This window comes from Callithrix jacchus, chromosome 5, assembly GCF_049354715.1.
Source record: "Callithrix jacchus isolate 240 chromosome 5, calJac240_pri, whole genome shotgun sequence".
Lineage (NCBI taxonomy): Eukaryota > Metazoa > Chordata > Mammalia > Primates > Cebidae > Callithrix > Callithrix jacchus.
In genome coordinates, this window is record NC_133506.1 from 37,385,351 (window position 1) to 37,410,892 (window position 25,542).

The 25,542-nt window shown below is 44.0% G+C and overlaps 1 protein-coding gene and 1 long non-coding RNA gene across 43 annotated transcripts in view; one reads left to right on the forward strand and one right to left on the reverse strand.

Moving 5' to 3' along the window:
- LOC118153980 (uncharacterized) overlaps positions 1 to 25,542 on the forward strand; it is a 357,355-nt gene that overhangs the window by 298,712 nt on the left and 33,101 nt on the right. For 18 of the 22 annotated variants that reach the window (XR_013535187.1, XR_013535190.1, XR_013535181.1 and 15 more), the window contains exon 1: positions 12,134 to 25,255. This is a non-coding gene — a long non-coding RNA (uncharacterized LOC118153980). Of the gene's footprint in view, positions 1 to 6,714; positions 6,850 to 12,133; positions 25,256 to 25,542 lie in introns of those variants that run through there. The other 4 variants (XR_013535179.1, XR_013535199.1, XR_013535200.1 and 1 more) reach the window with 3 other exon arrangements.
- The window catches only part of PTPRT (protein tyrosine phosphatase receptor type T), a 1,160,468-nt gene continuing 1,151,239 nt past the window's right edge, over positions 16,314 to 25,542 (reverse strand). For all 21 annotated transcript variants that reach the window (XM_078371705.1, XM_008995950.5, XM_035302876.3 and 18 more), the window contains one exon: positions 16,314 to 24,884. In XM_078371705.1, the coding sequence (XP_078227831.1) occupies positions 24,831 to 24,884 (54 nt within the window). In that variant the 3' untranslated portion in view covers positions 16,314 to 24,830. The remainder of the gene's footprint in view (positions 24,885 to 25,542) is intronic.

Consider the following 25,542-nt stretch of genomic DNA (forward strand, 5'->3'; position numbering starts at 1 on the left):
CAAACTCAAAATATGCATCAAATATGCTTTGGAGCATTGTGGAGGCATGAAAAATAGGTGAGATGGAGGGCTTGGGAAGTCAAAGCATCTTTGGAGGCTGTATCGCACATCCTTTATTTACGTATTCAAAAAGCATTCACCAAACAGCTTCTTTACATGTATGCCAGCACCGTGTTATGTGCAGGGCAGCAAGAGATCAATAAGAATGGAATTTGGTGCTGTAAGAATGCTGTGCGTCCCTGTGTGGATAGGAGTGCATATGGGTATGTGTGTGCATGTGTTTGTACACACATGCCTTTGTGCGGTAGCTAGACAGCTGTATGAATACAATGACGCAGTGTGATAAGAGCATCACTCATAGAGTGATCATACAATTTATCCAAATTGGTACATCTTTGGGACAATCCCTGAACAGTAAGCATAATCTGGGGCTGTCTTAGGCAAACCAGGACATATGATCACCTGAAGTAATGTCTAACACAGGAAATAGCAGAAGACTTCTTGGAGGAGGTCTCTTTGGACTTCCAAATGGGCCCTCCCCATCCATTCTTGACTTCTTTCAGCTACTGGGGATCCCAGCTCAATTATCCCTTCCTCTCGAAAGCCTTCCTAGACCTGTTTCACCAGACCAAATTCTCCTCATACACTTTTCTAGCCCCATAGATCTCTCCTTCCAAGCACTTATTTCTGGAACGATTATACATGCAATTGTGCAATCATTTTATTGTATAGCTGCCTCCTTCACACCTTGAAGACAGGACCATCCATGACAGTTTTGTTTACCATATATGGTATTCAGTAGTTACTGGAAGAGTGGGCTGAATCTTGAAACACTGTCCTACTTAGCCAGGTGCCTCAGTACCTAAAGAAAGAAGGAGGGGAGTGGGAAGGACCTGGAACCAGCAAGTATTCTGGCAGAGGCGCCTGGTGGCTATGAGGTTTAGACACAGGATGATACATGTGATGGGGAAGGTGGGTATAAATAGCTCAGTGTGGCTGGATCACAGGGTTTGGAGGGTACAGCAGGGAAAGGACTGTGAGAAGGGAGACCACATCCTGTTGGGTTTGTGAGCTATACTTTTGACCCTGGCCTATAGCTTCCCCATCTTGCTTTCCCTCTGAGAGCCTTGATTAGATGAACTCTAAGACATTTGCAGATAATCTTTCCCTGTGATCCTTTTACTACAAGAATGTTTCTAATTGTTCTTGCCATTTTTGTTTTGTTTTTGAAACAGGGTCTTACTCTGTCACCCAGGCTAGAATGTAGTAGTGCAGTTACAGCTCACTGCAGCCTCGAACTCCTGGATTCAAGGGATCCTCCTACTCCAGCCTGCTGAGTAGCTAAGAATACAGATGTGTACCTCACACCTGGAAAATTTTTGTATGGGGTCTTGCTATGTTGCCCAGGCTGATCTCAAACTCCTGGGCCCAAGTGATCCTCCCACCTTGGCCCAAGTGATCCTCCCACCTTGGCCTCCCCATGTGCTGGGATTATAGGCATGAACTATCATGCCCAGCCTGTCCTTACTTTTTTATAACCCTCATTAAGGTAAAGATTTCTCTCCATTTTGGAAAAATCAAAAAACTAGGAAAAGTCATAAAATAGATGTTAAGGATGATTCCAGAAAGTGTGCTGTTTATATTTTGTGTCAAAACAAGATATAACTTGGGAAAGGAAGTCACACGGACAGCCTCTCACTCCTGCTGAATACCTGAGACAAGGGCTTCCTGTGGCCTAAGACACCCCAGGAAGGCTGTTTCTCTCCAGTGCATCAGGTACTAATGAGATGACCAACGAGAGCACTCCTCCCAGCTCTGAGAGTTCACAGACTTATAAATTATGCATTAGACAAATACCATCTTCCATTTCTCTTCATCTACAGGTATTTTGTTAAAAGTGTGCTTTTTCCTCCTACGAAGGTTCTCTTAGTCCAAGATGTGACACATCTATTCACTGGGCCCCTGGAGCCCAGGTAAGCCTAATAACACCTCGTCTTCCTCATCACACAAGTGCGTGCAATTCTGCAAAGAGGCACTAACTGGAGTCACCGTGTCCCAAAGCCATGAAGCCATTTCCTTAAGTGTATGATTTGGTTCCTTGTAATCTCAGCCACTCTCATGTTCTCCAAGCCCCCCACCAGCTCACAAATTATTCCAGATAACAGCTCCCATGTCACCTTTCCAGGCCCTCCTCACCATCTCGGCTGAGGAGAGTCTGTAAAGAAAATGAAAACAGAGGCTCTGTTCCAAAGGCAGTGACAAGAATTTACTAATTAAAATGAAAAGCTTTAGTTCCCTGGATCAGTGAAGGGGGCTTCTGAGAGGCACCTAGAGGAAATCTTTCTCCAAAAGAAATGGCCTTTCCAGCTGGGCCCTGATAGAGCCCCAGCATCCTTCTAACAGCAGGGGGCTGGAAACTGGGGCTCTTCAGACCTGCTCCCTAACAAGGCCTAATGAGGCCTCAGACCCATTTCTAGGAGCTCCCACCTCTTTGTCTTTCTCAGCCTTGAAATCTCACAAGGATTCACACCAGACTCTTCAATGCATTTTAGAATCAGGGGGCCTTTGGATTATCCAGCCAAGTGGTTTTCAAGGTGGCTACACACTAGAATCACCTGGGGAGGGATTAAAAGATCCCCAGACCTATTAAAAATGCATCTCTGGAGGGGGCCTGGGTATCTGAATTTGCCAAAAGCCTTCCAGTGAGTGATTTTGCTGCAGAGTGAGAAACGGGAGCTGCTGATCTCATCCAATGTCCTTATTTATGGGTCAGGACTCTGGGGGCCAGAGAGGGAGATGATGTTGCCCCAGGCCACACAGCAAGACAGTGGCAGAGTCCTGGTCACCTGTCTTGCTAGTCCTTTTCACTGCACAGACTGCCCCTGCTCTGCCTTCCTCACAGGGTTGTGTGTGGATGAAATAACATAAAGGGAGCATAGAAAGTGCTCAGCCGGAGGGCCTGGGCCTGACCACATTGCTGTGTCTAAGCATGTCTAGGGCTGCCAGCAGGGGCCTCTTTGTATGAAGACTGAGGGAACTCATGGGAAATGTTTCCCTTAAGGGAAAAGTGGATGAGATGCATGAAGGTGGCTCAACGATGGAGAGAAATAAAGGTACCTGCTATGCAGTACTATATTTGATTATGTTGAATCCTGTGAAATGGTGAGAGCTGCCATTTTTGACCTATAAAAGCAGGTGTGTGTGCGCGTGTGCGTGTCTGTGATTGGTCGTAATAGTTTCAGAAGCAATTAGGAGAAAATGAGAAAAAGGAGACCCATTGATGACCACAGGGTCAGATCTGAGCTTAGGTGTGTCTTGTTCAAAGTCTCTTGGCCACTTTACTGCCCCATCTCTCTGTTGCCTTGGCTGGGCAAGTGCAATCTGGGGTACACAAAGGAAGGAATTGAGCAATTTTCAAATGATGAGAAAAGCGATGCCGGAGGAGCTCGAGGCTGGGATCCTAGTCCCTGGTTCTTACTCAAGTTTTGTTTTTGTCATTATCCCTGTATAAAGTAATATCCATAACTCAAGTACTCCTTTTTATTCTTGGGAAAGTCACTGACACTTCAGTTTTCTCAAACATAAAATGGAGCAGAGGGGAACTAAAATCTCCCAGGGCCCTTCCTTTCTCCTTAATTCGAATAGTCAAATAAAAATAGTAATTGACACTTGGAAAGCACTTTGCAGCTTTCCAGAGCATCTTTACTGTCATTGTTTGGCTTGGCACTTGCTACAACCTGATGAGATGGAAGTTACTGTTGCCAAATTTCAGATGAAGTCACTTCATTTAAAGGGCTCAGAGAGATCTTAGACGATTGTTCAAGTCATACAACTTGTGACTAGTAGACCCAGAGGTTTCCTGATTCCTAGGTGTGAGGGTTTTTCTACAGCATTGGGCTGGATATCAAAAAGAGAAGGCCAAATCTGAAAGGCCGGAGCTTAGACTTGACCATCACAGATCCAAGCCCCCTTTATTTTATCACCCAGGATTAGTGGCTTTGTCCTATGGGGATTAGGGGAAGGGATTAATACTTGGCTTGCCTCTCCAAAGCCGCCTGACTCCTCACTGTCTGATATGGTTTGGCTGTGTCCCCACCCAAATCTCATCTTGAATTCCCAGGTGTTGTAGAAGGGACCTGGTGGGAGGGAAGTGAATCATGGGGGCAAGTCTTTCCTGTGCTGTTCTTGTGATAGTGAATAAGTTTCATGAGATCTGATGATTTTAAAAAGAGGCGTTCCCCTGTGCAAGTTTTCTCTCTTCACCTGCTGCCATCCTTGTAAGATGTGACTTGCTGCTTCTTTTCCTCTGCCATGATTGTGAGGCTTCTCCAGCCACATGGAACTGTAAGTCCAATGAAACCTCTTTCTTTTGTAAGTTGCCCAGTCTCAGCAGTGTGATATGTCTTTATTGGCAGCGTGAAAATGGACTAACACACTCTCTAACCCTGTCCTGTTTCAACATCCCCAAATCTTCTGTAGAGGAAGGTACAATGCCTTTGAAATCCTTTGCATTTGACTTTAAGATGCTTCACTTGTGAAAGCCAGCATGTGATAATGGTTAAGAACACAGACTGCCTAGACTGGATTCCAGGTTTGCCACTTAACAACTCTGTGCTCTGGAAAAAGTTCCTTAGCTTCTTCATGCTTCAGTTTCCCCAGATTTTGAATGGGAATAATAATGGAGCCTGTATCATAGTGTTGTAAGAAGGATTAAATTAGTGGATTACAAGCATTTGTATTAGTCAAGATAGGTGGTAGTAACAAGGAAAGCCTCACGTCTCAGTGGCTTCATTTATAATGGTTTATTCTTCATCCAGGCTGTGTCTGATGGGGGTCAAGTAACCTTCCAGGGGCCTCTTGTGGAACTAGGTGATTCATATACCCTTCATCTTGTGAAGCATTTTACTGTGATTTTCTGTTTCTTAAAAGTCTGAGGGTATTGTGCATCATCTCCCCTTAGAGTCTGTTTGCCAGAAATAATCACATGGGCCCGATATTATTAAAATGAGCCTGGGCAATGCAGAGCTCATGGACTAGTTGGTGAACACCACTAGCTCTGCCAGTATATACAAGTGTTAAGTAATAAGATAAATATGATTCTAAGAAGCCTCATTTTAAAAAATGTATTGATAGTTTAGTCCTCTTACTGGAGTCTCGCATTTTATTGCTGTTTATTACTTTTCACTTTAGTCTCAATTTAAAATTTTTATTGCTTCTTATTCTTTTATGTTTTTCATTAATTTTGCTTTGTCTTTGTAACAATCTCATAAAAAGTCATTTGGCTGGGACAGCAGAAGTAGGAAACCCGATCAACATCAGGACATCTCCAGGCCACTGTTTGTGCCACCCAGCTGTCTCTGCAGCCACTCTCTTGGGTTTTCCTGGATGAACCTTGTAGTTCTTTCAAAAATCTCACCCTGGGATGCTTCTGGTGTTCATGGTTCAGCCTCCCAGGGATACACTTCCCCACCTGTAATTTCACGCTTGCGTTGTTGGGAAGGTGTTGCCACTGACATTTTCTCCAGGCTTGATACAAAAAATTGCGTTTAATAAAATCCTGAGAGTACCATCAGTTTCTGATGCATATTAATTTTACCTTTGTTATAAACAAACCATGCCCGCAGAAAGCCTTAACCCAGGGGTATGGCTCACAGAGGTCCCATCAGGAAGGTACCCTGGTCCAGAGCAGGGCGAAGGGTCAGATAATGTTGATATGCCCTACAGGTATCCACAGGTAGGGTATAGTATCCAGCCCCCAAGATTCTTCTTCCTGAGTTATTCACAATCCACTTGGGCAGGCCTTAAGAAGGCTGTGGAATAGTCCCCTAACTCCCTTCCCTTTTTGGGAAGCTTTAAGTAAAAGCCCTGCAAGAGGGATGTACTGTGACTTTGGAATGGAGTCAGGTAGGAGGTCAACCACATTTGTCAGACATGGAAAACAGTGTGAGCTTTACATGTCAGTAAAGAAAGGAGGCTTCTTCCCCTGCAGAGTACACACCTAGAGTTCTCTTGGAAAAGCCACTGAGGCATCAGGAAGAATCAGGGCTGCCATTCTCTGCTCGTGGTCTCTCTCTCTAAAGGTTGAAAGATGCCATTCTGGGCACTTCGGCAGGACGTGTAGAGGGATGTCTCTGCAGAGGGTTTTATCAGCTTTCAGAGTTGAAGCCATAATGACAGTTTTCCTGACATGCACATTTCATCTCCATCCTATGGCCTCTGGGGATTTTTTTTCACATAAAATGTCTCAAGCCTTTATTCCACAAATGGCCTGATTTCTTTTTCCTTTTCTTTCTTTTTTTTGAGATGGAGTCTTGCTCTGTTGCCCAGGCTGGAGTGCAGTGGCATGATCTCAGCTCACTGCAACCTCCACCTCCCAGGTTCAAGCAGTTCTCTGCCTCAGCCTCTGAGTACCTGGGATTACAAGTGCCCACCACCAAGCCCAGCTAATTTTTGTATTTTTAGTAGAGATGGGGTTTCACCATCTTTGCCAGGCTGGTCTTGAACTCCTAACCTCATGATCTACCCATGTTGGCCTCCCAAAGTGCAGGGATTACAGGCATGAGCCACCATGCCCCAAAATGGTCTGATTTCTTACTGGGGCCTCTGCCCGCTTTGTCCCCTGAAGGCAGGGCTGCACTCATGGGCCCTTTCCTAGCCTGTGACCTGTACTATGTATGGTTTCTGGGATTTTTCTCTCTCTGGTTGATTCTCCAGTATACTTCACTCCAGTCCTGAAAACCTAAAATCTCCTTGTCCTGCCTCAAAAACTGGAAAGAAATGTATGACCGCAGACAAGCTGAGCTGAGCTATGCTGCCTGTGCCGTGCTCCGGGAGCTATGACTTTTACAGGTAACAAGGCTCACGTCTTTGCTTCTTCACGTTCAGCCAGCATCCTGGGGAATGCTACTCAGAAACAGCACATTTATTTTTTACCTGTCTGTTTGGGGTTATAAAGGCATAAGGCATAATGTATTGGATTAAAAAGTAGTTAACAATTTTTTCTTTTCAAGAGAACTGGAGTTTAGTCATATTCCTAGTTTCAGATCTGTTATGTCTTCAGTGGTACAGGTAAAGAAAAATTGGCCAGCACCTTCCTTTCTGTTAAAGTATATACCATGTAATTGTCTTTGTTTTTTGTGACCAGGGCGTTTTGTCTTTCTGGTTCTGTCAAGCAGGACAAGAGTTGTCTTAGCACATTTCCCCTCCGAAGGCACCCGCAGTCTGCTTGGACATATGGTACCTCTCTGAGGATCTTTTAGCTTGCGTTTATTTCACAGCCCCAGAGCAGCATTACTTGTCTCTGGGGAACTGGATGCCAAGCTGTCTGGGTGTCCCTTGAGGCCCTGCTGGGAGCCATTAGTGATGGCTGATTGCTCTCCAAGGCCACACTCAAAGAGACAGATGGATTCACCTCCGAGGGAAATTTCTCACCCGACTTCTTATTTTGCACAGACCTTGCTGGAACTGACTGGTAGAATATAGCAGGAATGGGAGGGCAGCTTTACTCATCATTCCAGTTCAGGGACCAACATAGGAAGTTATATTAAAGTTGGTTCTTCTCTGCTTACTTCCGTCTTCTAGTTGCATATTCTTAATCAGGGAAAGCTATTTGTTGTCCTTGTTTTTAATACTTAGGGGAGCGCCCTGGAGCTTCTCTGCCTCTCGTGGTTACCAGAAGAAATGACAAAACCAGGAGGAATAGTAAAACAGACCAAAAATTTCTCAATTTCTATTGGGGAAGTGGCTGGGATTGGGGATGGTGGCCAAATGGAGCCCAACTTTATTGGTAATTTTCTAATTATTTTATAAGGAGAATGTATTTATGTATCATTTGTGTAATTTAAACAAGCAAATGAGTAATATGAACACTTTAGGTCTTAAACATTGACAATGTATATACTGGATATAGTAAAATGCACTGAGTTGAAGAAAGTTTGCTGTGGTGATTGTAAGGGAGGCGTTTTCCCTCTCATTTTCTTTTGCTTTGATCAGGGGATACTAGATAATATCAAACCAGCTTTATCCACACTGTATATTGACAGATATGAGACTTGTCTTCCAATATCTGGTGTGACAAGGAATCTCAAAGAATTGATCAGAATGCATTCCTTCATTGGTACTATGTGGTTTTGATTATTGTAGCACTCTTGTTCAGTTGTTCTTGTATGTTTATGTTTTTCATGTTAAAGTTATTTTTTCTGGTTACTTACTAAAGGACTCATTGATTTTGGTTGAAGCTGCATTAAACTTAGTCTTTTAGTTTACGGTAGGATTGGCATGTTAACTGTAGTGATTGTGACTGACTGCTGCAGCTCTCAATTTATTCCCGTCATCCTTTAGGTCTTGAGATAGAGTTCCTTAGCTTTCTTTATGTGGGTCCTGCACATTTCTTGAGTTTATTCCTAGGCTTCCTATATTTTGTGCTGCTATTGTGAGTGTAATTTTTCTTTCCCATTAGGTTTTCTAATATATAATCAATACTACACTAATGAACGAATTCATTAAGTTATTCTACAAGTATACATAGAGAAGCCATTTAGTTATTCATTTTGCATACCTATTTTATAACCTGTGCCTTTAATGAATTTTCTTATCAGTCTTAACAGTTTTGGAATTACCAGAAATATGCCATTGATTGTATTAATTTTGAGCCTTCATTTATGAAAGCAATTGTGGTCTTAAAACGTGTATGCATATTCTTTGATACCGCTTTTATAAAAAGAGTAAGTCTATGTCCTCTTCTCTTGAATCACCGCTGACCTCAGTGAATCCTTTGTAACCCATAGAATCTAACAGAAGTCATAAGATGTAACTTCAAAGGTTAGGTGGAAAAAGGTTACTTAGTCTTCGCCAGGATCTCTTGGGACACTCACTGTGGGTGAAGGTATGGGCTATGTAATTAGTCTGACTACTCTGAGCTCTCTATGCTGAAGAGGCCACATAAAGGCACTTAAATTGACAGCTCCACTGAATCTCCCAGCCAACAGCCAGCATCGATAGCAGCCACGTATGTGAGTTGTCCTGGACATCCAGGCCAGTCAAGGCTTAAAGATGTCTGCAGTCTTGACATCTGTAACCACATGAAAGACTTGTCTCAAGAGCTGCCAAACTGAACCCTTTCAGAATTCCTGACCCACAAAATTATGAAAAAAAAAAAAGAAATATACTTGTTTTGGGATAATTGGTTACACAGCAGTGGTACAAGCGTAACAGTGATCTCTGAGTTATTGATTAATTGTGCTAGCTGCATTGGCATCAGACAGAAATACTAAATTATAGCAGTGATGTAGACATCCATGTCTTTAATAGAAATACACTTAGATTTTCTCTATTAATATACCTGCTGTTGATATCATCCATTTTGTAGTAATAAACAACTCCCGATGCTTAGTGGTAAGAACCACAAAGGTTTATTTCTCATATACACAAAGTGAGAGTCTGGTAACTCCCAAGAGTAACTATACTCCATGCTATGATTCAATGATCCAGGCTGAGGGACTCTCCCCCATCCTATGGCTGTACCATCTACAATGTAGGACCACTTTGATAGATGAACCGAGGAAAGAAAATACTAGAGAGTCTCTCAACAGTCATTGAATACTTTGGCATAAAACTGATATCTATCTGTTCTGCTTTTGCTTATTGGTCAGGACTTGTCACATGACTCCAACTAATGACAAGGAAGGTGGGAAGTATAATCTTCCTTTATGCCTAGATGGAGTGGAGAAGTGGATACTGGTGAACTCTAGTAATGTCTACCACTAATTATTTTAACTTCTTATGCTAAAAAAGTATCCTACAATTACTTTCATCAGGAATGATAAATTTTGCCAATGTTTTTAAGTATTAAGATGCTTATATGTCTTTTTTAACCTCTAGACTTCCTCATATTGAAGTATTTTTTAATTCCTTGCATATAGGCTACTTGGACATAATACATTACTTTGTGTGTGTGTGATGGAGTTTTGCTCTGGTTGCCCAGGCTGGGGTGCAATGGTGTGATCTCGGCTCACTGTAACCTTCTCCTCCTGGGTTTAAGTGATTTTCCTGCCTCAGTCTCCAGAATAGCTGGGATTACAGATTTGTGCCATCATGCCAGCTAATTTGTTTTTTTTTTTTTGTATGTGTTTTTAATAGAGATGGGGTTTCACCATGTTGGCCAGGCTGATCTTGAACCAGGCTGATCTGATCACCTCAGGTGATCTGCCTGCCTTGCCCTCCCAAAGTGTTGGGATTACAGGCATGAGCCACCGTGCCCAGCCGGTTTATTACTTTTTATGGAGGTCATTAATGATTTTAATGTAATCATTAAAATTTAGTAAAAATCTTTGCATTTATGTGGCAGGTTTAGAGCCTGTAGGGTTTTTTTTTTGTGTATGTACTCTGTCAAGTTTCGTTTCTGTGCTATTTCTTCTTAAGATTCATAATATGAATTAAGAAGCTTTCTTTTATTTGCATTGTTTTGAAACAGTACAGACTGCATAACTATTTTTTTATTTGAAAGTTTGATCCAGCTCACTCATGAAACTACCTGCTCTTGTATCTTTCACAGATGAGTCAACAACAAAACTTTTTTTCTCTGATAATAGGTCAACTTGGGTTTTCTGTTTCTTGAGCCAATTTTGTTAATATACATTTTTGAAATTATCCACTTGATCAAGATTTTAAAGTTTACTTGCTATGGTTGTTTATAATATCATTTTAGAATTATGTATAATTTCTGTTTTTTATAGAATGATGTATAATTTCTATATTCACTATTATATCCCCTTTCTGTCTCCTAATTTTGATTATTTGTGTTTTCTCTTGATTAGACTTCTCAGCAATTTGTTTTGTTGGATACAACAACAACAACAACAAAGTTCTTACACTTAGAAATTCTAGAGTTTTTTCTGCATCTGTGGAGATTCATTGTAAAATGTCTTTCTGTTTTTGTCAGAGACCTGATTTCATAGGCAGGCACGTTCACTCATTCCTCAAAGTGAACCTCTGCTTTTGAACTCCTGCATCCTTTCATGTGTCTGGTGATGTTTTCTTGTTTGTTCACCCTTACAAGTGAAGGTGTGAGCTTGCTCCGAGTTGGGGGTGGGCTGCCAAAGAGCAGTGTGGAGGGGCCAAAAAAGGGAAGGGATAGTTGAGATTTGCCGTTATTTTTCTCTGGTGGGCCAGAAATTTGACAGTCTGTGAAGGCAGAGAGCTTAGGCAGAGCTAGTGCAGGGAGCTAGTACAAGGAACTTCAACCCTGGGAGACCTTTGTATCAGCATTTAGTGTTGGCTGGAACATACACCCACAATTTCCTTCATTAGGAGCTAGCTGCCTACATGGCTCGTCAGGAGCCATATTCTGCAAAGGATAGGCTGGGAATAAGCATTACTGCAGGCTGCTGACTCTGCATGCATGGATCCCAGATCCAGATACTCCTCCAGCCCACTGGCCAACCACCCTCTTGCTCTTACACTCTATGTTAGGGCTCTCAATGGTATTTTACACAGGACCCCTTTGTCATCCTTCTTACTGTCCGTTGGGCAGGCTCACCAACTATTTTCAACAAAAATAGGAGATGGCAGGACTCCTGTTCCCAAATCTGAGCAGGAAATTAACATCACGACACACAGGACGAGCTTAGGACATGAGTAGAATCTCTCCCATGAGTCACTTTGTATCAAGCCCATTTTCTTCGCTAGATCAAAAGCTTGGCTGGACATCTGGGAGCCCTCTATGGGTGTCGGCAGAACTTCATCTCAGATTAACAGCTGGATGATAGGGTATTGTACAAAGCTGAAGCCCAGTTTCCCAGATAGTGTTCCCCTGAAAGCAAAGCCTTAAACAAAATTTTATTTGGATATAGGATTCCAGGAAGCAATGAAGATAGGGGTTGTAAGTCAGGGAAGGAGCAAGAAAGAGGTATTACAAGGTATGTTAAAAGTTGGCTCCTCCTACAGGGTCTGTTTGCTTGTTCTGGGAACATTTGAAAAGTCACATGAAATACACTTAAGAGCTGCCTTCAGAGGAAAGAAAGGAGGAAACATTTGTTCACAGCCTCCAGGCTCCTATCAAAGATTTCATGGTTAACTTCCCCACATTTCCAGGTGGCACACTCACAAGTGCTAAATGGGTTCCTGTGGGCATCTCAGAGAATAAAATACCAGAAACTGTGGCAGTGGAAACGAGGTGCAGAGCCTGTGTGAGGAAAGGTACCACAGACTTCTCCTATATGAGATCTGAAAAAGCATGCTTGGAAATTGTCCCCATGGACATGGCTAAGAGCGAGGCTGAGCATATTTGAAGTGCTACCCAAGAGGCATCGGTTTTACCTGGTTTTGCATGCATTCAACCAACGAGGTGCTCTTACCACTCCCTTCTTCTCTCTGGGGTGCTTCAAACAGATCGGGGGTGGCACAACAGCTAAAATCCTCAGCATATATTTCTTCAGGATTCTCTTTGCTGTTCTCCCGCCCATAGAAGTTTTTCTTAATGTCATTTCATCTACCAGGAGACAGAAGTGGACGATTGACCAATTTTCTGAGTGAGTACAGACCATCTGGAGCAGGTATCTGGGAGGGATGAGCCGCTTTATCTTCTTAGAGGCTTCTTTGCATCTTTTAGGCAGCAAAACATGATTCAGCATTGACACTGATTACGATTTTCATTTCAGCTTCTTGTATCTTATAATCAGAGGAAATTCCTCCCGATTCACACAATGGTTTGGCTGCCAGGTGTGGTCACAGGTTTCCAGCTTTGACTAAGTATTTGTAAGTAGTTTAAAGCAAAGTAGAATGGCATGGAGTCAGTCCTCATTATAACCTGGAATGAGGGTTTACTTCTTGGCCCTGCTGTGCCCCAGTGTAATAGAGAAATGGATTCATTTTCTGTCTCAGCACATGTATCTGTGAGGCTCCTCATCACTCAAAGGGGGATACTAATTGTCTTTCTGGCTCAGCTGGCTCTTAAACTCAGACTCCAAATTCAACTAACAACTCAGAATAAGTATTTTGCTGGTTCTGGGCTAAAAGCCTCCAGCTCATGGACGCTCAGAGATGAGAGAAAACTTGTTTATATAATACTTAAGATTCTGAAAACCTACACGTGGCTTAGGTCTAACTTGCAGAGAACCATGTAGCTGGGTCCCTTCATTTTGGTCCTTCAGTGAAGAGCATTCACTGAATTGTTCTGTGGCGTGAGGCCATGAGTCTTCAGGGAGAGGAATACATTGTGTCAGTGAAGGATGTGTTGAAGCCATTATTTATTAAGGCGACTCATGAAAAAAATTTCTTCTAGGCTCTACAGCAGGAATGTTTTTCATTTATTCTGAGCAAGAGATTATTTTCCCTTCGGATGTTGACTGATTGACTGTATTCCCCTTTTGCAGGAGATGGGCAGTACCAGGTTTTCAAACTTCTTGATCCAGGTATATGGCAGGCCTTGGGGTATGACCCTATTCCTGGCATCATCATACCCGTTCTGCCTGGATTTTCCTATGTTCTTGTCACCTCTTCTTTTTCTGTAATTGACCTTTCTAGGTATTAAAGTTATGTAACATTTATCAAATATAGAAAATTACAAAGAACAAAAAATACTTGTGTTCCCTATGATGGGATATAATTGCTGTTAATATACTGATGTGGTTTTTTATTCATTTATATATTCATTTTATTTTCTCTATGCATCTGTATTTCTTTGTATATTTCCTTATTCATGTACTCCAAATGTCCTTGAATAACTAGTTAAATTTTGTTCCAATGCCTATTCTGTAGATTGGGAAAAGTGATGCCCTCCTCAGTTTATGTTAATTTCCAGGGGGTGATAATGCCATGCTCTTCATTCTCCAGTTGTTCGGTTTGTGAGTATCATTTCCCTGTGGGTGCCATGTCTTTACTGCATGTTGATGATGAACATATGTAGATAATGTTTATGTTTATGCATAGAAAGGTTGAGAATGGCATAAAAATAGTTACCTTTGAGAAATGGGAACTTTCACCTTTTGCCTTGAATAATTTTATGTTGAGTCATTTCAAGTGAGTACGTGCTACTTTTATCATAACACATGGGGAGAAATGCCAGATATAGTATGCAACTCAAGTTAAATAAATAAATTTAAAAAATAAAATAGAAATAAATAAATAAAGCGATTTCCATTTTGGGGAAAAGTGATACGTCCTGAAGTACTTTTTTAAATTTAGGGGTTATATAAGATTTTTTTCCCCTTCTTTCTACTTTTCTTTCTTCAGTGTCACCTATTACATTTGTGGCCAAAGAATAAATATAGCAGGCAGACTAAGTGAGATTAACATGACCAAGGACAAGGTGACAAGATAACTAGCTGGCTGGATACCAGGTTCCCCACATCGCACCCAAGCTGGAAAGCATGTGTTCTCTAGACTCTGTGGCCTGGGAAGCCTGGTGAGCCATGTATCTAGGTTCCTCGGGCAGAAGAACCCTGCCAGAGTTCCCAAGGCCGCAGGAGAACAAGGTGAACCTTGGGCTCTGGCTTTTGTTTCCAGCTCAGGCTTATATGAAGAACTTGAGAACCAGTAAATGCCAAGGAGTCAGGTTCTAGTAATTTCTTCTGCTCATCCAGAAGAAAATAGAGGATATATGCATCCAACTGAGAGGTTGGCAGCCTTATGTCCCAGCTTGAGCACTGGCTTGGGCTCTTATCTGTTCCTCTTGGGCTTTTATCTGTTCCCCTCTAATAACAACAGCATTAAAAACAGTGCTTGCCTAATTTTAGCATCTATTACAATCATCAGGGGCACTTGAGCATGAGGATTCTTAGCTCCTATCCTGGACCTGTTGAATCAGACTCTACATGTTGAGAAGTTTCCCAGGTGTAATGATGTAGGTGACCCACGGATTGCACTCTGTGATTAGAGAGTTAAAGGGTGCATTAGGCACCATTGGTTTTGTATCTAACCTCAGCATTTTTTCTTTTTTGAGACAGTGTATCACTCTTTTGCCCAGGCTGGACTGCAGTGGTGCAATCTCAGCTTGCTGCAGCCTCAGCTTTCCAGGCTCAGGCAATGCACTCACCTTATCCTCCTGAGTAACTGAGACTACAGGTGTGTGCCATCATGCCTGGCTAATTTTTTTGTGTTTTGTTTTAGAGATAAGGTCTCATTACATTGCCCAGGCTGGTCTTGAACTCCTGGGCTCAAATGATCTCCCACTTTGGTTTTCCAAAGTGCTGAGATTACAGATGTGAGCCACTGTGCCCAGCCAACCTCATCATTTACTGGAAAATTGAGACAAGGGGTCTATGTCAAGATGTAGAATCCCTGCTCCTTGATTCTGAGAATTCCATGTAACTAGCTTTGTCCAAGGGGATGTTCTAGATATTATTCAAGCAAAGGCCTGGCAAAATATATATGTGATTGGACTTTCTCTCTCTCATGTTCCTGCTATTATTATGAGAAGCATATGTTCAGGCTAGCACACTGGTCCCAGGAGGAGGATAAAAAATAAAAGGTACAGAGCCATAACAGCTTACATGCCTCAGCCAAGCCTTGCCTAGCATAGAGCCCTTAGCCAACACATGAATGAGCCTAGCTGAGATTAGCTTAGCTAAGCTTAGAACAGTTGGGTCTTAGCTGGTTGTTATCAAATATTTTGGTTTCAAGTTACTGAGTTGTGGGGTGGTTTGTTATGCAGCCATAGCTAGCTGGTACATTTAGGCAGCTTGTTAACAATGCAGACCTTGAAACTGTGATCCTCTGGGCTTAGGAATGTGTATGTTTAACAAACTTCCCAGTGATTCTGGTGCCAGTGCTTTATGAACCACACTTGAGAAACACCACTTTACACTCAACCGTTTCACTAGCTCAATGTGCAGTCAGGGAAAATCCCTTGTTTCTGAGTCTCAACTTTTTCATCTGCAAAGAGGGAATAATATGTATTTCCTGTGATGTAGGCGTAAGGATATAAAGAAACCTAGTTGATAATTTTTTTTTTTTTTGAGATGGAGTTTCACCCTTATTGCCCAGGCTGGAGTGCAGTGGTGCGATCTTGGCTCACCACAACCTCTGCCTCTTGAGTTCAAGCGATTCTCCTGCCTCAGCCTCCTGAGTAGCTGGGATTGCAGGCTTGCGCCACCACACCTGGGTAATTATGCATTTTTGGTAGAGACCTGGCTTCTCCATGTTGGTCAGGCTGGTCTTGACCTCCTGACCTCAGGTGATCCGCCTCAGCCTCCCAAAGTGCTGGGATTACAGGCAGAGCCACTGTGCCCAGCTAAAAATAATTTTTTTCTCCTCCTCCTTCAACTTGTCCCCACTTCATCCCTACCCAACCTCAGGAAGACACCAATACGAATATCTTAGGAAAACATGAATCTCAGGGTCACAGCTTTATTGTATAGATTTTTAAACACAGCCATATTACAAACATTGTCAGGGAACATTTACAAGAATAAATAAGATGGACTTGCAGGTGTAAAAAGATTACACTTCACTGTAATGTACAGTCAAAAAATATATCTGATATTCATTGACCTGACATTATTTACCTTCTGCTTTTTTAAGCTAAAATTGAAAAGGAAAAGAAAAAAAAAAACATTGACAGCACAGTGCTGGCTTTTTTAAAAAGTTGATTTATTTTGTTTTCTCTTCTCATACGTGCTTTATCTATCAAACACCCAAACTGTACAAGTGCAGGCCATTGGGATTCATGGAGGAGGCTGCAAACAGTGTGGAGACTTTGGTCTCATGCAATATCATATGCCCAGCGGATGTGAAGATGTCAGCCTCCCTGGAGTTGAGCAGAAACCTTGTGATAGCCTGTAGAGGGCTATGAGGGTGTCCCGAAGCCAAGGCAATGGTAGAGACCACAATTCTTTGTCTTTGATTGGCTGGTAGACTGTAGGGTGAAAGTGTTTTTGAGTCTGATTATCAATATGAGTTAACCTGGATTGACATGGGCTAGCTCAGGATCCACCTGGTGATGAGATGTGTGCACTGGAAACGATTATAATCATATGTACACTGAGTTACTGTGCTTTTGCTTTTGCAATCTGCTCCAACAGGCCTTGAATAGGGAGTGGGGTAGAAATAACCTCTGGAGATAATATGTACGTTAAGCAAAGCCCTGCTCTGTGTCCTGCTTGGACCTTCACTGGTTCTGGCTGTCTCTTATGGCCCTATTGGTCAGTGAGTCTGAGTTATGGCTGCTCTCATCAGAGATCCACGTGGGTATTGGGTCTATGACAAAGCAGCTGTTCCCTGTGGTTTGCTGTTTTGTGATAATCAGCCTGGATCAGCCCAGTATATGTGGCCACAATAGCAGGTTGGCCTGCTCCGTAAGGAGACTTGGGTGGGAGAGCAGGGAGCTTCAACCTGTACAGACCAAACACAGTCTACTTGGATTTCTGGTCTACAGGTATGAATGAGTTTAAACATGATCCTAGCTCCACAAGGTCTCACCCATCTAGAATGGAAGTGGCCTGAAAGCCATTTCAGCAATGCTCCTCTTCCCTTTAAAGAGATACTTGGCTTTGTTTAGACAGCTGCCAAGATGGGCAGCTTATCCTCTCAGGCAGACAGCAAGTTCTTCCTTACAGATATTAAGTTTTGCTCATGGGTCTTAGTTATACTCAGAGGCATGACCTGGGCCTAGCAAATGATGCTTGACTTCATCCAATAATCTGTAGACCTATGGAGGATATGGACACCAGATTCTGCCTGACCTCTCAGAAGCGTGATTTTACATGGACTGACACCACTCTGTCCTCTAAGCCTTCTGGAGCCTTTGATCCAAAGAACACCTGACATTATTCATCTTCATGGGAGATGGAAGGGACAGGATGGGCACTGAGAGTTTGTTGGACCATCACAGAGAAGGCCCACTGATTGGTATTCATAAGCCCAAAGGCACTGAAGTAATTGTACAGAGACTCAATTTTGTAATTTTGGTGGGTTACAGGAAGTAACACATTTCTCCTCCACATCCAAGAGTCCTGCTTACCAAGGAACCATGAACTACATTAATTACCTTGAGCTCCAGGTTTTTATACTGATACTTTTCTTTCTAACACTTCAAGGCCACCAGACATTGAATTTCGGATCAACCAAGGATCAGAATCCACATCCCACCATCCAGAGCAGCTCTCAGAGACAGAAGGAAGCCCCATAATGATCCAGCCCCCAAAACTCTTCCCAATAGATTATCTTTCATCCTGAGCCCTTGCAATTCCCATGTATCTGCCCCAGTGGACCACCATTGAGCTCTTAGATAAGCAGGATGCTAGGGGTTGGAGGCTACCGTTGTGAGTGCTTATCCCTCCTTTTAGAGACCTAACATTCATGGGTGGATTTCAGGTGGTGAATGTAGCTGATTTCAGGTGAATGGTGATTTCAGGTGATGACCTTTTCCCATCTCTTCTGGAGGTGGGCAGGTGGGATGCAAAAGACTGGCTTGATCTCTACAAGACAACCATACAGCCAGTGCCATGCAGGAGCCCATCCCTTGTTACTAAAAAACTAGAAGAGTCTGCTCATGTGCACAAATAAGGCTTAGATGTCTCTGCTGTGCTTCTGAGGATCAAATCCATGACCCTGAAACCTGTGTCAGAAAAACTGGAGCTAGAACAGCCCTCCAACTCTCTGCCACTAACCTCTCTCCCTGCTGTTCAGATGGTACATGACCTCAAAGACATGCAAGGTGAAGACCTTGCATGACCTCAAAGATCCCTGCAAGGTGAAGCCGAGGCCTTGCATTTTATCACTTCTAGACATGTATACATGGAAAACCCCTAACAGGGAGCCCTTGCATGGGAGGAGTAAACAAATCTGAATCTCAGCTTGTCTCTTCTAGTTGGATCTACTTTTCCTATTTCCTTGTTTTACTTGGCTGTGATTTGAAGCTGGTCATAGGCTGAAAAGCTCAGACTGTTAAGTAACAGGGAAGGCAAGTCAAGAATTTGAGATGGCATGGCCATCCATGTTTATGTTTTTTCTTCTATCATGCCCTCCAGTTGGGTTGATCATTTTCCCCTTGTCCATGCTTCCTCTTGGGCTCACCCATGTCTTCCTTATTGTTACTCCTGATTTAGCTTGGTGCTGATGACCTACCTAGCCCAGGAGTAGCCAGCTACAGCCTAAGGGAGGGTGGATTTCTTCATTCTGTCCCCAGGCAATGAGGTACCAGGGAATTATCACTTCCTTGAATGTCTCTGGATCTGGGTTGGGCAGTCACTCCTGCAGAGATGACCCGATAAGGGCCTACCTGCTACTCCCTGGGTTATCACTCCTGTTGTGTAGAGCAGCCTTACTGGACTGACACCTCTATGTACTCCAAGGGGTTCCCACCAGTGCTGAGGGAGTGTAGATCCTGGTGAAGACATACAGCAAGAGCTAGTGTGGCAATGGGGAGTGGAGGATGAATAAACTTGATGGGTCAGAGGGAAAGTCATCATCTTTTGCTGCAGACACTGAGATCTGCCCTTGTTCCAAGTGGCTCTGGCAAGCTGCTACTCATGCTTTGTCCAGCTATGTCATGGAAGTGACCGCTTTGCTAAATAAGTCATCTGCATCCTCGGTTTTGAGTATTCATTGGGTTCCAGTTTCCTGGCCTTGCCTTCCTGTTTTCCTGCCTAAAGTGCTCCAAATCTACCCCTTCTAATGTTGATGATGCTCCTCTTTTCAGGTATGTTTTTTTCATTAATTGGTTGGCCCAACACTCTATGGCCAAGAAATGGCAGGGATGGGATTCAAACTAAAGAATGAGCTCTTTCCACCACAACCCCATGCCTTACCCAGGAATGAACTGTGCCATAGTAATCGCTTTCCTAACAGTGCCCCCATGCCAAGGTGCTATGTGCTGTAGGAACCCAGTAAGTATGTGTGGCTAGGTTAAAGTGAGGAGCTTTCCGATCCACAGCTGCTCGTGAAGTGTGTCTTCAGACTTGCCCACATCAGCAACCATGTGACTCTACTTGGGCAACAGGCACCACTTTCCAGCCTAGCATTCAGGAACTTGCTGAATACAGCCATGTCTAGCTTCTCCTTTCCCTTTAGCGTTTTGTGGGCTTCTCCTTCTTCATGTCAGATGTGCAAATCCTCATCATTCTAGTGTGTGTCAATGGGTTCCTTCCAGCACTCAACTGGAAGATACCTTAGTTGAGGTCCACTCATGAACAGTGAGGTCAGAGCACCCACAGACCAAAGGAGCTGCCTAGGAGAAGGTCAGTTGGTCTTGTTCCTGAGCCTACAATTGGCTCTAGGAGGCAGCAGGGTCACTGCTCCTAGAGCCAATTCTAGGCTCAAGCTCAAGACCAGCTGACCTGGGGTTCATCATAGTGGGTTGAACAGAACAGAACCACATGAGGAACAGAGCATATGTTTTTGTTTTTGTTTTTGAGACGGAGTTTCGCTCTTGTTACCCAGGCTGGAGTGCAATGGCACGATCTCAGCTCACCACAACTGTTGCCTCTTGGGTTCAGGCAATTCTCCTGCCTCAGCCTCCTGAGTAGCTGGGATTACAGGCATGTGCCACCACCGTGCCCAGCTAATTTTTTATATTTTTAGTAGAGACAGGGTTTCACCATGTTGACCAGGATGGTCTCGATCTCTTGACCTCGTGATCCACCCGCCTCGGCCTCCCAAAGTGCTGGGATTACAGGCTTGAGCCACCGCACCCGGCCCTATTTTTTTTAAAAAAGTATTTATACAGTCAAATTAAAACCAATCAGGCTAAATCAGAAAGTGGAATGCAAATTTTGCATGAATTGTGAAAGTAAAATGTAAGACAGTGAAGGAATTTTAAGCTTACTGTTGTTTGCTTTGAGCTTATCCACCGAGGTATCTGTTTCACTCTAATCTATTCTGTTATGAGTAACCCCATAGGAAAAATGTGAGATACAATGGTGGAAAAATATTCTCTCTGTAGTCAGAAAAAAAAAAAAAAAACCAGTTAAAATCCTGGTTCATTCATGCACTAGCTGTGGAACTATGTGCAAGTGATTTCTCTCCTAAGGGAAATCACTCACTTTCCTCACCAGTCAAATCGTGGCCATCACAAACCCTTCTTTAGAATGTTGGAAGAATTCAGTGAGCTCACATGTTAGCGTCCCCATCATAAGGTTTGTTGGTTCCTTTTCAGGCCACACCCACAAAGAGGGCCAGCACTAAAAGCTGTCCTCTTCCATTCCCACAAAGAGAGGCCTACTGTGGCCTTCTTGAGGCCCAAGGGCCCCTGGTTGGCCCAGATTCTCCATACCAGAAAGGATGCAGTGTTGGAGTGCAGCTGAGATATGTCCTAAACTACCTAGACCATCAACACACACAGGTGGAGAAAGTTCCTGGTCTTCTCATCACTTCTTTGCATCTTCACCAAATAGGCTCCACATCTATAAGGTAAGAGTTCCTGTTGTAAAGACTCACAGAGCATTAATAATATTTTCCTCTTCTCACGACAGGCTGAGCTCACCCTGTCAATGGGTTGGGGTGGGGAGACCCCCTGGGGAAGGTGGTATTGGCTCTGGAGGTTTTCTGGGTAAAGGAAATGTTCAGATTCCTGGGTACAAGTACCCCTATTCATCCAAGCCTTGCCACATCCTAGTCACATGGGATTTTAGGGAAGTCATCCCCATCCATGAGCCTCAATTTCTTCCCGTGTGCCCTGGCCTAAGACCTATATGCCACTCTGCTTTCTTTGGAGAATGGTTGGGTTGTGGGAAAACAAGGGGATAAACTGGGGGAACCTCACTGGCCCTTGCTGGGTTAGCCCACCATGGCCTGAGATATCTTTTTTTCTTTCTCCGTGGAGTCACAAGTTTCTTTCTCTGTGAAGTCACACTTTAAATCCCTACCATTTAAAATGATAGAAGCCACTGTCATTTTTATCTGTCAGCCATTTCACCCCTTCCTGAGCAGAAAAAAATCTTAGGATTTGTGTTAAATAGCTCTCCCTCCACCCTCATCCTGTCTGGATGTACCAAGATCTGAGAGAATAGCATACAGCAGGCAGATTTGCCATGCCACAGGCGCATCGCAGGCTGGGGAAGGCCAGCTGGGGCAGTGGGCTGGAGCCAGGGGAGGCTATCAGGCCCAGTGGGGGTGAGTCCCCGGGGTCTGCTGAAATACACCTGGGGAGAGGCTCATCAAAGGAAAAGAGCAAGTTCATCGTGGGGTTCTTTGCTTGCCTTTGCTTTGAGGCATTTCCTTTTGAACCTCTAAAGTGACAGTCCTTCCTTGATCAAGTCTGGTGTCCCTGGACTTCTAGACAGCTCCAGAGCCCATGCCATTGGAAGCAACTTCTTTGGGCTCCTTTCATGTTCCACCCTCATGGGCTTAGAGATCTGGATTGGTGACCCTGCTCCCTGGTAAAGCGGAGACCCTGGGTTTCTCAGAGAAGCCGAGTTTCATGATGCACTGCATATTTAGTTCCAGCAACAAAACAATGAGCAGACAGACAAATAGATGTGATATTAAAAAGTACGCGCTTAAGGGAATGTTTTCACAGTGTCTGATGAAAAGAGGCAGCCCCATTGGCCCAGAGGGAGTCTTTGCCAACACGAAGCTGAGTACATCTCTCTAAAGCTCCATGGACTCCTTGTTGCCATTAGGACAAAGTCTGCACTCACGATAGGAATCTGTCTCCTGGACCCTGGCTCATCCCTGCTTCTCACCCTGTTGTGCTGTGCCCCTGCTGGGCTGGCCTCCCCCATACTGTTCCTCCCAATGCCTTTTTACATTTCTCTGCCATTGCACATATGGATCCCTTTGCCTGAGTTCCCCCCCCACCTTTTTTTTCCCCTCTTTTCTGCCTGTTAAGACCCAGCAGGAATAGATGCTCCTTTCTCTAGGAAGCCCTAGGCTGAAGAGGCTCTCTTGCTCCTAGACTCATGGAAAACTCATCTGCTCCACATCACTGCACCATGGTTCAATTTCCCCAGCATACCGTGGGTTCTTGATGGTCAAACTGTGCCTTCTTGAAATCTGTGTCCCTTGTGCCCTGTCTGGGGCTAGACCAGCCTTCCAGAGGGAGCTTCCTAGGTCCCAGCCCACCTGAGGCTGTCAGATATCCAGCCTAAGGACTGGCTAGAGATCAAGGTCGAGATTGTCCCTGGCTGGTTCCTTCATAGCCCAAGGGAACAAGGAATTGTTTTTATGGACTAAGAAATTAGATGAGACTGGCTTTCCTGGGGAGCTGAGAATGAGTTACTAAAATATATCTGAAATTCTGGGCTTCCCAGAAGAACTGGCGTCAGGAAGAAAGTACTAAATTTCCATTTGTGGAGTTCTCTGCTCAGAAGCTTCTGGCCTTATTTTCCCTCCATAAAATAATTGTTTGGCTTAGAGACTATGAAGAAAACAGCACAGAGAAGTTTCACTGCCATTACCTGCCCCTTTGGAACCCAGGATTTCATCACTGAGGAAGATGCCTGGGTTTCCTCATTGGAGGAGATGATCAGTGGAGATGGTGACAAGTCAGCAGCTCTCTCCTAGGGGTTCTAAGGACTGCGTGAGATGTCCCATGGAAACTACCAAGCATGATCCCTGGCATACACCAGAGACTTAGCAAATGGTGGTTCCCTCTCACTGACTGACTCACTTTGGACAAGACCCTAGATCTCCAGGCCTGATTGTCTTGGCCTATTTTCAATCAATGTATAATGGGCTCCACAATGTCCTTTTTCAAGGTGGCAGTTGAGTTTCTCTAGGAAGGAATTCAAATGTGGAGTTCCAAATTCTGCACAAAGCTGGTGCTCTTATCTGCCCCAGAAACCAAAGGGACCATCTTCAGGCTATCCCCTCTCTCCCTTGCTCAGTGGCGTGCTGTCCCAGGGTGGGAGCTTTTAAGAACATTTCCAGGAAAAAATAACAGGCCCGAGAGATATGTCTTAAGAGGTAAACACTCAAACTCCCCTGCCCCCTTCTTTTTGACATAAGAGACTAAGATTTTACACACCCCCAAAACGAAGTTTCTTTTCACATACACTTTGGAAAATAACCAAATCTTATCTTGTTTGTCTCTTCCAAAGAAAGCTACCACCAAAGAGACACAGGGGTTACAACCTACAGTTCAGCCAGAGCCCTGCCCCAGGGAGGTGGTCCCTTTTTACAAAGACAAGGAGGAGCAGAGAAGTTCCCTGCAGTTTCACCCCTTCCCACTGACCACACAAAAAACAAAGAACACCTTTATCGAAGAGTGCTGTGGACACAGCGGGCCGGCCAGTGAATGCTGGACAGTCAAGACCCAGTCTGGGGAAGGGGTACAGAATGGTTGTAGGCCAAGCCCCATGCAGGTTAGGTGTGAGGATGGGTGGGCTCTCTTGTGACCTAGGGAACATTGTAAGGTCACACTGGTCCAGACTGCAGGTGTCTGGTGCCAGAGGCCCCTGAAGGAGGTTGCAGGGGCAGCAGAGCTGTGACCCCCAAGAGCCCCAATCTTTTCCAAGACATGGAGGAGCAGAACACATATCTCCTCCACTCCTAAGGAGAAGGAGGGCTGGGAAGGTTCTGCTGGGCCTCCCACTCCCCAGCACCTGCACAGTTGGTTTGCCATGAGATCCACAAACTCAGAAAGAACAAAAGCAGGAGGTCTGGGAGCCAAACATCCAAGGCCTTGCTTGTGGGTACACTTCTGCTTGGGCCCATGGTTGTGGCTGGTTAGGTTGAAAAGGAAGCCTGGGCCTTTTGGAGCAGCATCTGCCACAGCAACAGGAGAGCCCTCAGAAGGTGCAAAGCCCCCTGTGGAACACAGGGCCACCAGTCTTCTCCTTGGAGTCAGGCAGGGTGCCACCTCAGAGCCCCTGAGCCCAGTTACTGCCATTCACACAAAAGGGGGCTTGGTCGCAGCAGCCTCTGGACTCCGGCAGGTTCCCCATCCCATTGAGCTAAAAGGAGCTTAAATATTCCAGTGCCACCTCGTATACAAATTTATACTGTTCCTGAGAGGCGGAGAGGAGGAGAGGCATAGAGGGAGAAAAGGAGACAAGAGAGAGATGAAAAAGGAAAGGGAAAATGCATTTAGTTTAGAGATACAGATTTTGGAGACAACTTTATCTACATCCACATTATGTCAACTCAAAATTACCCATCTCTGGACATCCTTCAAAATTCTGCTTGATGCCTGCTTCTACCCAAGCTTCCTCGAATGCCCAGCTGGCATCATTCCCTTTCTTTTTTACTGTTTTGTACAATAGTGCTTCTCAAACTGTGACGTGCATACAAGGCAGCCAGAAATCTTTTTAAAATGCACATTCTGATTCAGTAGATCTGGAGTGGGGCTCAAGATTCTGCATTTCTAACAAGCTCCCAGGTAATGATGCAGTTGCTGGTCTGTGGCCCACACATTATATAGGGCCTCACTTTGAGGAAGACCACACTTTGAGTACATTTAAAGACTTTTATTAAAGTTCCTCGTGCATCTTGCAATGGTCCACCATGGTCCTAGGTCTTACCATCTGGGGCTCTGCCTGCACACTCTCTTTACCATACTTGCCTCTACAGTGCTCTCTACTGTAAAAATTAGCATAAAATAATTGGAATATAATTGGACTGAAATGAAAATATACTTCACATTCTACTAATCCAGAATCCTTTCCT